Source organism: Oncorhynchus mykiss, chromosome 9 (assembly GCF_057628025.1).
Source record: "Oncorhynchus mykiss isolate SJ-2025 chromosome 9, ASM5762802v1, whole genome shotgun sequence".
NCBI lineage: Eukaryota > Metazoa > Chordata > Actinopteri > Salmoniformes > Salmonidae > Oncorhynchus > Oncorhynchus mykiss.
Window position 1 is genome coordinate 72911984 of NC_143030.1, and position 13894 is coordinate 72925877.

General features: G+C 40.8%; 1 protein-coding gene across 3 annotated transcripts in view; it reads right to left on the minus strand.

The window, feature by feature from the left end:
* LOC110532733 (sodium channel protein type 8 subunit alpha) overlaps positions 1 to 13894 on the minus strand; it is a 108468-nt gene that overhangs the window by 46177 nt on the left and 48397 nt on the right. For 2 of the 3 annotated variants that reach the window (XM_036988796.2, XM_090185311.1), the window contains 3 exons: positions 10817 to 11128; positions 8905 to 9040; positions 4015 to 4253 (listed from right to left, as the gene is read on the minus strand). In XM_036988796.2, coding sequence (XP_036844691.2) covers positions 4015 to 4253; positions 8905 to 9040; positions 10817 to 11128 — 687 coding nt within the window. The remainder of the gene's footprint in view (positions 1 to 4014; positions 4254 to 8904; positions 9041 to 10816; positions 11129 to 13894) is intronic. The other variant, XM_090185310.1, reaches the window with a different exon arrangement.

A 13894-nucleotide genomic window follows, 5' to 3' on the forward strand; every position in this document is an offset into this window, starting at 1 on the left:
CTCTCTCTTGCCCCTTTTCAGCAGACATATGGTGTTGTTTTCTTATTGCTCTCTCTTGCCCCTTTTCAGCAGACATATGGTGTTGTTTTCTTATGGCTCTCTCTTGCCCCTTTTCAGCAGACATATGGTGTTGTTTTCTTATGGCTCTCTCTTGCCCCTTTTCAGCAGACAAATGGTGTTGTTTTCTTATGGCTCTCTCTTGCCTTATTTCAGCAGACATATGGTGTTGTTTTCTTATGGCTCTCTCTTGCCCCTTTTCAGCAGACATATAGTGTTGTTTTCTTATGGCTCTCTCTCGCCCCTTTTCAGCAGACATATGGTGTTGTTTTCTTATGGCTCTCTCTTGCCCCTTTTCAGCAGACATATAGTGTTGTTTTCTTATGGCTCTCTCTTGCCCCTTTTCAGCAGACATATAGTGTTGTTTTCTTATTGCTCTCTCTTGCCCCTTTTCAGCAGACATATAGTGTTGTTTTCTTATGGCTCTCTCTTGCCCCTTTTCAGCAGACATATAGTGTTGTTTTCTTATGGCTCTCTCTTGCCCCTTTTCAGCAGACATATAGTGTTGTTTTCTTATTGCTCTCTCTTGCCCCTTTTCAGCAGACATATAGTGTTGTTTTCTTATGGCTCTCTCTTGCCCCTTTTCAGCAGACATATAGTGTTGTTTTCTTATGGCTCTCTCTTGCCCCTTTTCAGCAGACATATGGTGTTGTTTTCTTATGGCTCTCTCTTGCCCCTTTTCAGCAGACATATGGTGTTGTTTTCTTATGGCTCTCTCTTGCCCCTTTTCAGCAGACATATAGTGAGCAATAAGGTTGGAACAGCAAATCACAATACATATAGAATCGTGGGAATCGTAATACATATCGTATCGGCATCTAAGTATCATGATAATACAGTATCGTGAGGTCCCTGGCAATTCCCAACCCTATAATACACAGTTTTTACCTGCTGTTATTAACTGCTGTTTCACACATACACACACTGCTCTAATCAAATCAGATAGTAAGTGACATATTGCATGTTATCTTCATCAGGCTGTGAAGAGTATATCTGTTTCTCACAATTCAATGAAAGTGATACGTTTTTCGGCTGCTATTATTGATCAAACCGCTGTTATAAATATCATACCCTTACCACAAACAGAGTGACTGTCTTATACTGCTGTGCTATCCATGCTAACAGTATTAGCTATTAGCTTTAGCTAGCATTAGGTAGTAGACCTGAGCAAATAAGCAAGCTATCCATGCTAACATGCTAGTAGAATATGATGAAATGTGCTGCTCAAGAACAAGACACCGTTTCTGTAGAAATGCTAATGGTAAAAAGCCTAGTTTGGGTTTTCAAAGGAAGAGAGCAGTGATTCGGGCCCCATTTTAGAGAAGCTAATCGATCAGGCAGCATACAATATTAATGTAGGCCTCCCACCAGCACAGAGACCGCAGGGAGAGTGAAACAGAGTGCTGTCTGGACACTGCTAGGGGAGAGGGAGAGAGAGGGAGAAAGAGGGGGAGAGAGAGGGAGAGAGGAAGAGAAAGAGAGAAACGCCCCTCTACAGACCAGACCAGTCCTATGTAAGAAATGGGGGGTAGAGCATGGAGCTTGCAACGCCAGGGTTGTGGGTTCAACTCCCACATGGGACCAGTACAAAAAGTATGAAAATGTATGCTCTCACTACTGTAAGTCACTCTGGATAAGAGTGCCTGCTAAATGACTAAAATGACAAATGTAAGGAGGGAGGGAGAAGAGGAGAGAAGGGAAGAGAAGTGCACAGACAGAGGGGAGAGGAGAGAAGATATGGAATGAGGGTACAACTACTGAAGAGAGAGAGAGAGATAGAGATTGTCCTGGGATGTTCTAGCTAGCGGTTAGGCCATACACACATGTGGACACCCCTGACAGGTGTATTACATTGAGCACACAGCCATGCCATTTCCATAGACAAACATAAGCAGTAGAATGGCCCAAACTGAAGAGCTCGTTGACTTTCAACGTGGCACCGTCATAGGATGTCACCTATCCAATAAGTCAGTTCGTCAAATTTCTGCCCTACTAGGGCTGCCCCAGTAAACTGTAAGTGCTGTTATTGTGAAGTGGAAATGTCTAGGAGCAACAACAGCTTAACCGTGAAGTGGTAGGCCGCACAAGCTCACAGAACGGGATCGCCTCGCTCTAAATCGCCTATCCTCGGGTCTATCACTCACTACCGAGGTCCAAACTGCCTCTCGAAGCAACGTCAGCACAATAACTGTTTGTTAGGAGCTACAGGAAATGGGTTTCCATGGCAAAGAAGCCGCACACAAGCCTAAGATCACCATGTGCATTGCCAAGCGTCTGCTGGAGTGGTGTAAAGCTCGACGCCATTGGACTCTGGAGCAGTGGAAACGCGTTCTTTGGAGTATTGAATCACCCTTCACCTTCTGGCAGTCCTATGGACAAATCTGGGTTTGGTGGATGCCAGGAGAACACTACCTGTCCAAATGCATAGGGCCAACTGTAAAGTTTGGTGGAGGAGGAATAATGGTCTGGGGTTGTTTTTCTTAGTTCCAGTGAAGGGAAATCTTAACACTACAGCATACAATGACATTCTAGACAATTCTGTGCTTCCAACTTTGCCCTTCCCTGTTTCAGCATGACAAATGCCCTGTGCACAAAGCAAGGCGGATACTGAAATGGTTTGACCTCAACTCCATCGAACACCTTTGGGATGAATTGGACCGACGACTGCGAGCCAGTTCTAACAACCAACATCTGTGCCTGACCTCACTAATGCTCTTGTGGCTAAATGGAATCAAGTCCCCGCTGCAATGATCCATCATCTAGTGTAAAGCCTTACCAGAAGAGTGGAGGCTGTCATAGCAGCAAAGAGGGGAACAACTCCATATTAATGCCCATGATTTTAGAATGATGTCCGACAAGCCGGTGTCCACATACTTTTGATAATGTAGTGTATCTGTCCCACTACCAATTTGGCACATACTCTACTACAGTCTTTCCTGTTCCCTGGCCTCTACTTACTGTCCTATTCATTGTGTTGAATTATTTGAGGTCAATAATTGAAAATGTCTAACGCTTCCATATACTTTCTTAGTTAACCTTTTACTGCAGTGGGTTAAATCAGGGTCACACAGAGTGTTTCTTGGTAGTCTTAAACAAATCTACTTTGAAACAAAAGTATACACCTCACACACATGGTTATGGCTTTTAAAAAAAGAACACACTTGTACCATGTCAGATATAGAGTTGAAATGTATAAAATGTTTCAGTTTGCAACCCAATATTACACTTTAGATACATCAATGAAGACTAAAATATAACAAAATGGTTTGACATAGAACCACCAGATAAAAAATAAAAAAAAGTTGATTAATTATGATTATGATTATGATTATGATTATGATTATTATTATGATTATGATTATTATTATGATTATGATTATTATTATGATTATGATTATGATTATTATTATGATTATGATTATGATTATCATTATTATTACGATTATGATTATGGTTATGGTTATGATTATTATTATGATTATGATTATGATTATTATTATGATTATGATTATCATTATTATTACGATTATGATTATGGTTATGGTTATGATTATTATTATGATTATGATTATTATTATGATTACGATTATGATTATTATTATGATTACGATTATGATTATTATTATGATTATGATTATTATTATTATTATGATTATGATTATTATTATGATTATTATTATGATTATGGTTATGATTATGATTATTATTATGATTATGATTATGATTATTAATACAATTCTGCCCATGAGGCCCCTTGTAATTTGACTGCAGGAAAAGGTTTTAATACTATACAAATACCAGGTTAGTACCAGCTCAAAGTACCCTTTAAAGGGGCACTACACCACTTCTTAAGGTTAAAAAGTGGTAAAGTGCCCTTTAAGTACCAGCTTAAAACGTCTGTAAAATAAATCAATTGCAGTAATACCACACAAAAAAAAGAGCTAGTGAAATCCTCACCAAGTTTCCCACGAACAGCACCTCCTCAAAGTGCGGGGTCATGGGATAGTGCTCCATGGCCATGAACAGGGTGTTGAGGACGATGCAGACAGTGATGGCCAGGTCCACGAAGGGGTCCATGACGATCAGATTGACGATCTCCTTGATCTTCAACCAGATGGGACAACACTCCCAGATGAGGACCATGTTGGAGAACTTATACCACCACGGTGGACAACTACGCTGAGATTCCTCCAGTTCTGAGAAAAGTATTTAAGAGACCCGCAAAGAAAGGAATATATCAAAAATCAAAACAATAGAAAAGTTCCCAACAGTGCAAACCCTGTCCCCGCCAACTTGGGCCCACCAAAGTGCCACTTTGGAAGTGCTTAAAGAATTTGAAATAAAGCAAATAGTATTTGAATTAAGGTCTGCTATTGATAAATGTTACGAAATAATACGTTCTGTATATGTGACATATGTCTGTAATGAAGTATCTGTCAGTACAAGAATGACAATATATACACAGAGTATACAAAACATTAGGAACACCTGCTCTTTCCAAACTGACCAGGCAATTCCAGGTGAAAGCTATGATTCCTTATTGATGTCACCTGTTAAAGAAGGATTTTTAAGCATTGTGACAATTGAGAGATGGATTGTGTATGTGTGCCATTCTGAGGGTGAATGGGCAAGATAAAATTAGGGCCGATTTCAAGTTTTCATAACAATTGGTAATTTTGGATGCCGATTTTGCCATTTTTTTTTTACACCTTTATTTAATCTTGATTTAACTTGGCAAGTCGGTTAAGAACACATTTTTAATTTCAATGACGGCCTAGGAACAGTGGGTTAACTGCCTGTTCAGGGGCAGAACGACAGATTTTTACCTTGTCAGCTCAGGGATTCAATCTTGCAACCTTACGGTTAACTAGTCCAACGCTCTAACCACCTGCCTCACGAGGAGCCTGCCTGTTACGCGAATGCAGTAAGAAGCCAAGGTAAGTTGCTAGCTAGTATTAAACTTAATCAATCATAATCACTAGTTATAACTACACATGGTTGATGATATTACTAGTTTATCTAGCGTTCCCTGGATTGCATATAATGCAGTGCGCATTCGCAAAAAAGGACTGTCGTTGCTCCAACGTGTACCTAACCACAAACACCAATGCCTTTCTTAAAATCAATACACAGAAGTATATATTTTTAAACCTGCATTTTTAGCTAAAAGAAATCCAGGTTAGCAGGCAATATTAACCAGGTGAAATTGTGTCACTTCTCTTGCGTTTTTTGCACAGTTTGGGCCGCCTGGCTCATTGCGAACTAATTTGCCAGAATATTATGTAATTATGACATAACATCGAAGGTTGTGCAATGTAACAGGAATATTTAGACTGATGGATGCCATCCGTTAGATACAATACGAGATGATAGTTTCCGGATTCGACCACATTAATGACCTAAGGCTCGCATTTCTGTGTGTTATGTTATAATTAAGTCTATGATTTGATAGAGCAGTCTGACTGAGCGATGGTAGACAGCAGCAGGCTCATAAGCATTCATTCAAACAGCACTTTCATCCGTTTTGCCAGCAGCTCTGCTGTTTATGACTTCAAGCCTATCAACTCCCGAGATGAGGCTGGTGTAATGATGTGATATGAAATGGCTAGCTAATAGCGTTTCAAACGTCACTCGCTCTGAGACTTGGAGTAGTTGTTCCCCTTGCTCTGCATGGGTAACGCTGCTTCAAGGATGGCTGTTGTCGTTGTGTTCCTGGTTCGAGCACAGGTATTATATTAAGTTCAAATAAGTGTTAATTCAGTATTGTTGTAATTGTCATTATTACAAATACACTTTAAAAAAATTGGCCGATTAATCGGTATCGCTTTTTTGTCCTCCAATAATCAGTATCGGTATCTGCGTTGAAAAATCATAATCGGTCGACCTCTACTTGACTCTAGAGTCCATGCCTCAACGAACTGAAGCTGTTCTGAGGGCAAAAGGGGATGCAATTCAATATTAGTACGGTGTTCCTAATGTTTTGTACATTCAGTGTAGCTAGGAGATTTAGAACTGTTCGTCCAATGAGCGAGGAAGGCACCTCAGGTGAGTCCCATTTGGGTACTAAGAAAGTATATCAATAAAAATCTGATCTGATCTAGAAATAACTGTTCCTCCAAAACGAGGACATCAAAGGTAAGAGTCGGTTTAGACTAAGAAAAATATGCCTCAGGTTTGGAACTTTTTGGTTTACACTGTCAGGTGAAAACAATAGAGCATGGAAATAACTAGAACGTGTAGGGAGATGTATAGTTAGTGTAGGTAGATGTATAGTTAGTGTAAGGAGATGTATAGTTAGTGTAAGGAGATGTATAGTTAGTGTAGGGAGATGTATAGTTAGTGTAAGGAGATGTATAGTTAGTGTAGGTAGATGCATAGTTAGTGTAGGGAGATGTATAGTTAGTGTAGGGAGATGTATAGTTAGTGTAGGGAGATGTATAGTTAGTGTAAGGAGATGTATAGTTAGTGTAGGTAGATGTATAGTTAGTGTAGGGAGATGTATAGTTAGTGTAAGGAGATGTATAGTTAGTGTAGGTAGATGTATAGTTAGTGTAGGGAGATGTATAGTTAGTGTAGGGAGATGCATAGTTAGTGTAGGGAGATGTATAGTTAGTGTAAGGAGATGTATAGTTAGTGTAGGGAGATGTATAGTTAGTGTAGGGAGATGCATAGTTAGTGTAGGGAGATGTATAGTTAGTGTAGGGAGATGCATAGTTAGTGTAGGGAGATGTATAGTTAGTGTAGGGAGATGTATAGTTAGTGTAAGGAGATGCATAGTTAGTGTAAGGAGATGTATAGTTAGTGTAGGGAGATGTATAGTTAGTGTAGGGAGATGTATAGTTAGTGTAGGGAGATGTATAGTTAGTGTAAGGAGATGCATAGTTAGTGTAAGGAGATGTATAGTTAGTGTAGGGAGATGTATAGTTAGTGTAAGGAGATGTATAGTTAGTGTAGGGAGATGTATAGTTAGTGTAGGGAGATGTATAGTTAGTGTAAGGAGATGCATAGTTAGTGTAAGGAGATGTATAGTTAGTGTAGGGAGATGTATAGTTAGTGTAGGGAGATGTATAGTTAGTGTAAGGAGATGTATAGTTAGTGTAGGGAGATGTATAGTTAGTGTAGGGAGATGTATAGTTAGTGTGGGGAGATGCATAGTTAGTGTAGGGAGATGTATAGTTAGTGTAAGGAGATGTATAGTTAGTGTAGGGAGATGTATAGTTAGTGTAGGGAGATGCATAGTTAGTGTAGGGAGATGTATAGTTAGTGTAGGGAGATGCATAGTTAGTGTAGGGAGATGTATAGTTAGTGTAAGGAGATGTATAGTTAGTGTAGGGAGATGTATAGTTAGTGTAGGGAGATGCATAGTTAGTGTAGGGAGATGTATAGTTAGTGTAGGGAGATGTATAGTTAGTGTAAGGAGATGTATAGTTAGTGTAGGGAGATGTATAGTTAGTGTAAGGAGATGTATAGTTAGTGTAGGTAGATGTATAGTTAGTGTAAGGAGATGTATAGTTAGTGTAGGTAGATGTATAGTTAGTGTAAGAAGATGTATAGTTAGTGTAGGTAGATGTATAGTTAGTGTAAGGAGATGTATAGTTAGTGTAAGGAGATGTATAGTTAGTGTAGGGAGATGTATAGTTAGTGTAGGTAGATGCATAGTTAGTGTAGGGAGATGTATAGTTAGTGTAGGGAGATGTATAGTTAGTGTAAGGAGATGTATAGTTAGTGTAGGGAGATGTATAGTTAGTGTAGGTAGATGTATAGTTAGTGTAAGGAGATGTATAGTTAGTGTAAGGAGATGTATAGTTAGTGTAGGGAGATGCATAGTTAGTGTAGGGAGATGTATAGTTAGTGTAAGGAGATGTATAGTTAGTGTAGGGAGATGCATAGTTAGTGTAGGTAGATGTATAGTTAGTGTAGGGAGATGTATAGTTAGTGTAGGTAGATGTATAGTTAGTGTAAGGAGATGTATAGTTAGTGTAGGTAGATGTAGAGTTAGTGTAGGGAGATGTATAGTTAGTGTAGGGAGATGTATAGTTAGTGTAGGTAGATGTATAGTTAGTGTAGGGAGATGTAAAGTATAATTAGTGTTGGGGAGGCAGGTAGCCCAGTGGCTAGCGCATTGGGCCAATAACCGAAAGGTTACTAGATCAAATCCACGAGCTGACAAGGTCGTTCTACCCCTGAACAATACAGTCATAGTTAGAGTAGGGAGATGTAAAGTTAGTGTAGGTAGATGTAAAGTGTAGGGTGACGTGAAGTATAGTTAGTGTAAGGAGATGTATAGTTAGTGTAGGGAGATGTATAGTTAGTGTAAGGAGATGTATAGTTAGTGTAGGGAGATGTAGAGTTAGTGTAAGGATATGTATAGTTAGTGTAAGGAGATGTATAGTTAGTGTAGGGAGATGTATAGTTAGTGTAAGGAGATGTATAGTTAGTGTAGGGAGATGTATAGTTAGTGTAGGGAGATGTATAGTTAGTGTAGGGAGATGTATAGTTAGTGTAAGGAGATGTATAGTTAGTGTAGGGAGATGTATAGTTAGTGTAGGTATATGTAGAGTTAGTGTAAGGAGATGTAGAGTTAGTGTAAGGAGATGTAGAGTTAGTGTAGGTAGATGTATAGTTAGTGTAGGGAGATGTATAGTTAGTGTAGGTAGATGTATAGTTAGTGTAAGGAGATGTATAGTTAGTGTAGGGAGATGTATAGTTAGTGTAAGGAGATGTATAGTTAGTGTAGGGCGATGTATAGTTAGTGTAGGGAGATGTATAGTTAGTGTAGGTAGATGTATAGTTAGTGTAAGGAGATGCATAGTTAGTGTAAGGAGATGTAAAGTATAGAGGCAGTACCCTCCGCTAGTGTGTTGGTGATGACGCTCATGACACTGTTGGTCCGCTCTTTCCTTCCGAAGGAGGTATTGAGCTGGTCCATAGACACCATCAGGGAACCAGACAGCTTCTTCTTCACCTCAACCTCAGTAGTGGGCTGCCAGGAGGAAGAAGAAGAATCAAGCACTAATGGTAGTCAAACCATGAACACCACCACACAGCGCCATCGCTGGCCAGGGAGGGAAGTGCACTTGTAACAAGATTGGATTGGTTTGGATTGGAAGGAATGGTGGGATAAATTGTAAATTGGTACATTTTTGGCTGGCACACAGGGTAGTAATGTATTTATCTTGTTGTCGATGGATACTGATGGTAGGGAGAGTATATTGTGTCTAGAAACATGCAGGTCTTTCACAGCCAGAGTGAGAGCAGCGGTGTGGGGAAATTTGACCTTATTGTGATTACATAAAACTTGAATATTTGAATATTCAGAAATTGACCAGGGAAGTATTTTGTATGTGTGTGTATGTATGTACATTATTCAGTCTGACTTACCTTATCTCTGAACCAACCATTACTCCTGAACCAACCTAAATGTCCCCCTGCCTAAATGTGCCAATCCTGCCACTATATTTCACCCCTCTAACCGTTCTCCTATCCTTAAACGTCTCCAGACTTAGTACTTTTTTGACCATAGAATATCACCTTCAAGTCCTGTAACAAATGCTGTAGCATTTGAAGAGGACGTAGAGGGAAGAGTAGTCTGGTTACCGTAGAGAACATTAGGGGCAACATTATTGGGATTGAGGTCCGTTCCAGTCGGCATGCATTGAGCATGCACCAAGTCAAAGAGAAGGAGAGGATAGGTTAGATACCATAGTCACTAGATTAGTTGTTATCATGCTGGCTAAGTTAAAAACACTGTACAAGACATGTAGAAGGGCCAGGTCAAACTACCATGCTGCTTACTAGCAAAAGAGAAACATTGGTTTGACTTTTCTGTTTGGTTTGGTTTGTTCACAACGGATTGTTTGGAAAGAAAGGGACTATTTTTGGCTATTTTGAAGAGGGTTTTTACTTACAATGACTGTGATATGTGGTTGTTTTTACCAACTGTATTTTAGTTGAATGTTGCCCTAAGATAAGAGAGTTTGCTAAATTTGTACAATGTTAAATGACTAGTTCAAGATTTTGGAAATTAAGCCCTTTTCTATTTACCCAGAGTCAGATAAACTCATGGATACCATTTGTATGTCCCTGTGTGCAGTTTGAAGGAAGTTGAAGGTAGTTTCTAGAGCCAATACTAATGTTAGAGCAAAGGCTGGAAGTCTACAGGAGCAAGGGCTTAATTGCCAAACTATCCCTTTAATGTCAATGTAACTACACACTGTTTGGCGTGAGGATATTCAAACGTTGAGATATAAAACAACAGTATGCTGGTAGTCACTGAAAAACACAGTTATAAAGGAACAATAAGAACCTTTTGTTCTGATGAACTAAAGTTTCTCTATTTTGCTTCTTTAGCTAGTGGTGGGAGGCAGCATGGCATACACTACATACTAGGTAGCAGGGGAGGAGGGCGAGCGCAGATAGCGCAGACGGACTTGCAAAGAAGAGAGAGAGCGAAATAGAGAGAAAAAGAGAGAATAAGATAAGAGAGAGAGAGAGTAAGATAAGGAGAGAGGGAGAGAGAGAGAGAGAGAGAGAGAGAGAGAAAGAGAGAGAGAGAGAGAGGGAGAGAGAGAGAAAGAAAGAGAGTGAGAGAGAGAATAAGATAGACAGAGAGAGAACAAGATAGAGAAAGAGAGAGTAAGATAGAGAGAGAGTAAGATAGAGAGAGAGAGTAAGATGGAGAGATAGAGAGAGAGAGAATAAGATAGAGAAAGTGGGGGCCATGCCTCGACGGGTCTGAGTTACTCATTGACTTCCTTACACTGTCGTCACCAGATGCCTTATCTATTTTCACCTCAGGCAAAAGGCGTCCGCCGGTCCCCGGACTGATCAGAGACACCACGCCGTTGCAGTCCACCGTGGAGTTCCTCTTCCCACCACCGTGGTGGTAGCTCGTGTAGCTGCACCGCCGGTACGGGCTGAACCGGGGGCCCCGCCTCTCCTCGCACTCCTCCACCATGCTGTGCTCGTCGTCAGCGAACTCGTTCTCCGAGCCCACGCCCTTGAAGCTGAAGATGCTGCTCTTGCTGTTGTGCCTCGACAGAAACGGTGAGCCGGGGATACTGAGAAGGGACTGCAGGGGACAGGGGAATAAGGAGAGGAAATAAGGAAAGGAGACGAGTGAGTGATTGAAATTGATATAGTTGTAACACAAATCACATCATAGTGCTGAAGGTCAAGAGTTCAATCCCCACAACCATCTATGCTACTTTATCTCCTCCTGCCTTTCTCTCCTCCTCCTGCCTTTCTCTCCTTCTCACCTCTATTTCTGTAATGTCTAAATTAAGTTACATTTCAAAACGCGATCTAGCCATTTTCAGAAATGTTTGTAAATTTACACAAATTAAAACACATATCTTGTGAAAGAGCCGGAGCTATAATTTGTAAATCTTACCATGACATGGGCTAGTGAAAAGACACCAATGATTACCAAGGTAATTTTATTTTAGATTGACAAATAATCATGTTTTGTGGCGAAATGCTAGATATCCACCCCAAACAATCAAACTGCAGTAGAAAAAGTCTCCAGATTGGGTTTTAAACAGTTACATGTTACAAAGTATCCTGATACATTAATAAATACATTTTTAAAGAATCCATTTGTTTCAACTATATTGTGCAAATAGCCAATCACATAGCCAATCACATAGCCAATCACATAGCCTATCACATAGCCTATCACATAGCCAATCACATAGCCTATCACATAGCCAATCACATAGGCAATCACATAGCCAATCACATAGCCTATCACATAGCCTATCACATAGCCAATCACATAGCCAATCACATAGCCTATCACATAGCCAATCACATAGCCAATCACATAGCCTATCACATAGCCTATCACATAGCCAATCACATAGCCAATCACATAGCCAATTACATAGCCAATCACATAGCCAATCACATAGCCAATTTATTGTATCCAGAGGATGAACAAGGTATATACAATGTGTTTCATTTTCTGACAGCTTTTGTAAAAAAGTTTATGGGGGTTTTACAGGTTTTTTTCTGTAGGATAAATCAAGGACAGTTTTTTGAGTTTGATTATATACACTTTAAGGAAGGATTTAAGGAATAATTAGAAAGTCATGGATGGATTGATTCTTATTGTTGGAGTGATTCACTGACATAGCCCTCCGTAGGTTTACAGACAGTTCCCGCGCTGCATCTTTGCTCTCTCCTTTTCATGAGCTTGTTTAAAAGGTTTCCTCTTTCGGCCAACAGGAACAGATATCACAGGCTCCAAAGTGTTGAAGGGATCCATAATAATCAAAAGGTCCACCACACTCAAGAGGTCAAAGATAACATAGTGCTGGGTAGCCAGCCTGCAAACAGCTGAGAGTGACAGCTGTCTATCTCTGCATCTGGCTGACCAAGTCAGGGGTTAGCCTAAATTAATAAGGTAAGGTTCTTATTAAACCTAACTTATGACTGAACAGACAAATATAATAGAAATGATTCCCTAAATGACTCACTTTACCGCTAGTGGCAAAAACCATATGGAACATTTCATTCATCTGGACAGTGGATATAGCCAGAGCTATTTATTTAGAGAGTTGTGACAACTTTTAGAATGTTTAATACTGTTCTAATTCTAGACATTCAGTTCCATAACATTTTATTTAAATATTCCCTGTGTAATGTTAATGAGGTTCTAACATGGCTGCCGTAGAATGTTGTAGTGTCATGTAATTGCATCATAATGCAGAAAGCTCATTGGTCCAACTCTATAAATACATGGCTCTGGATATAGCACGTTTTGGTACAAAACAAATGTCAGATATCGCATTTGCCAAAAAAATAAATAAAACATTCTAAAGTAAATGTTTGAAAAGTATGAGAACAAGCATAATTTATACACATAAAGGTACCCATGATCTTTAATTTCAGGTGAAAAAATGCAAATGTGAAAAATTGACATTTAAGCGTGTATTTTTAGAATCAAAACCTTACAATAAAAGCTTAAAAAATATAAAGGAAGTGTGGAATTCCAAAAAGAGATGAGTGTGTTGTTTTCAGTCAATGTTCTTACGACGATCGTGACAGAAGATCCCACCACAACAGGACCAAGCAGCGTGCTCAGGAGGGGAAGGTCTCCTGGACGAGATCTTGGATGGGAAGGGATCCTGGACTTGGGAGGAAATCATGGCAGGACAGGATAGCCTTCCTTGGAGGCAGACGCAAGGAGAGAAGGGAGGACAGCGAAGAAGCCGGGGTTCACGGCCACAAAGAAAGCCCAAAAAACAGCCCATTTTTTTTGGGGGGGTGGCACAAGGGGTGGTCGGCGGAGCCGAGGAGTGAACCAGAGTGAACGGAGGGAGTCAGAGACCGTCAGTGAGCTGATTGTGAAATTGGAGGAGAGAGCAATGAGAGAGTTGGTGTATGATGCACGACATTCGCCCTAAGGAGCGTGTTATCAGTTTGATGCCACCTGAGTCAGCTCTCCGGACTCGTCCTGAGGAGCGTGCTAGCAGTCTGGTAAAAACTGTGCCGGCTCCACGCACCAGGTCTCCAGTACGCCTCCACAGCCCAGTACGTCCTGTGCCAGCTCCTCGCACTTGCGTGTGGGAGGAGTGTGTGTGTGTCACCAGTCCGGTACCACCTGTGCCGGCTCCACGTACCAGGCCTCCAGTGTGCCTTCCCAGTCCGGTTCGTCCTGTGCCTGCTCCACACACCAGGCCTCCAGTGTGCCTTCCCAGTCCGGTACGTCCTGTGCCTGCTCCACGCACTAGGCCTCCAGTGTGCCTTCCCAGTCCGGTACGTCCTGTGCCTGCTCCACGCACTAGGCCTTCAGTGTGCCTTCCCAGTCCGGTACGTCCTGTGCCTGCTCCAC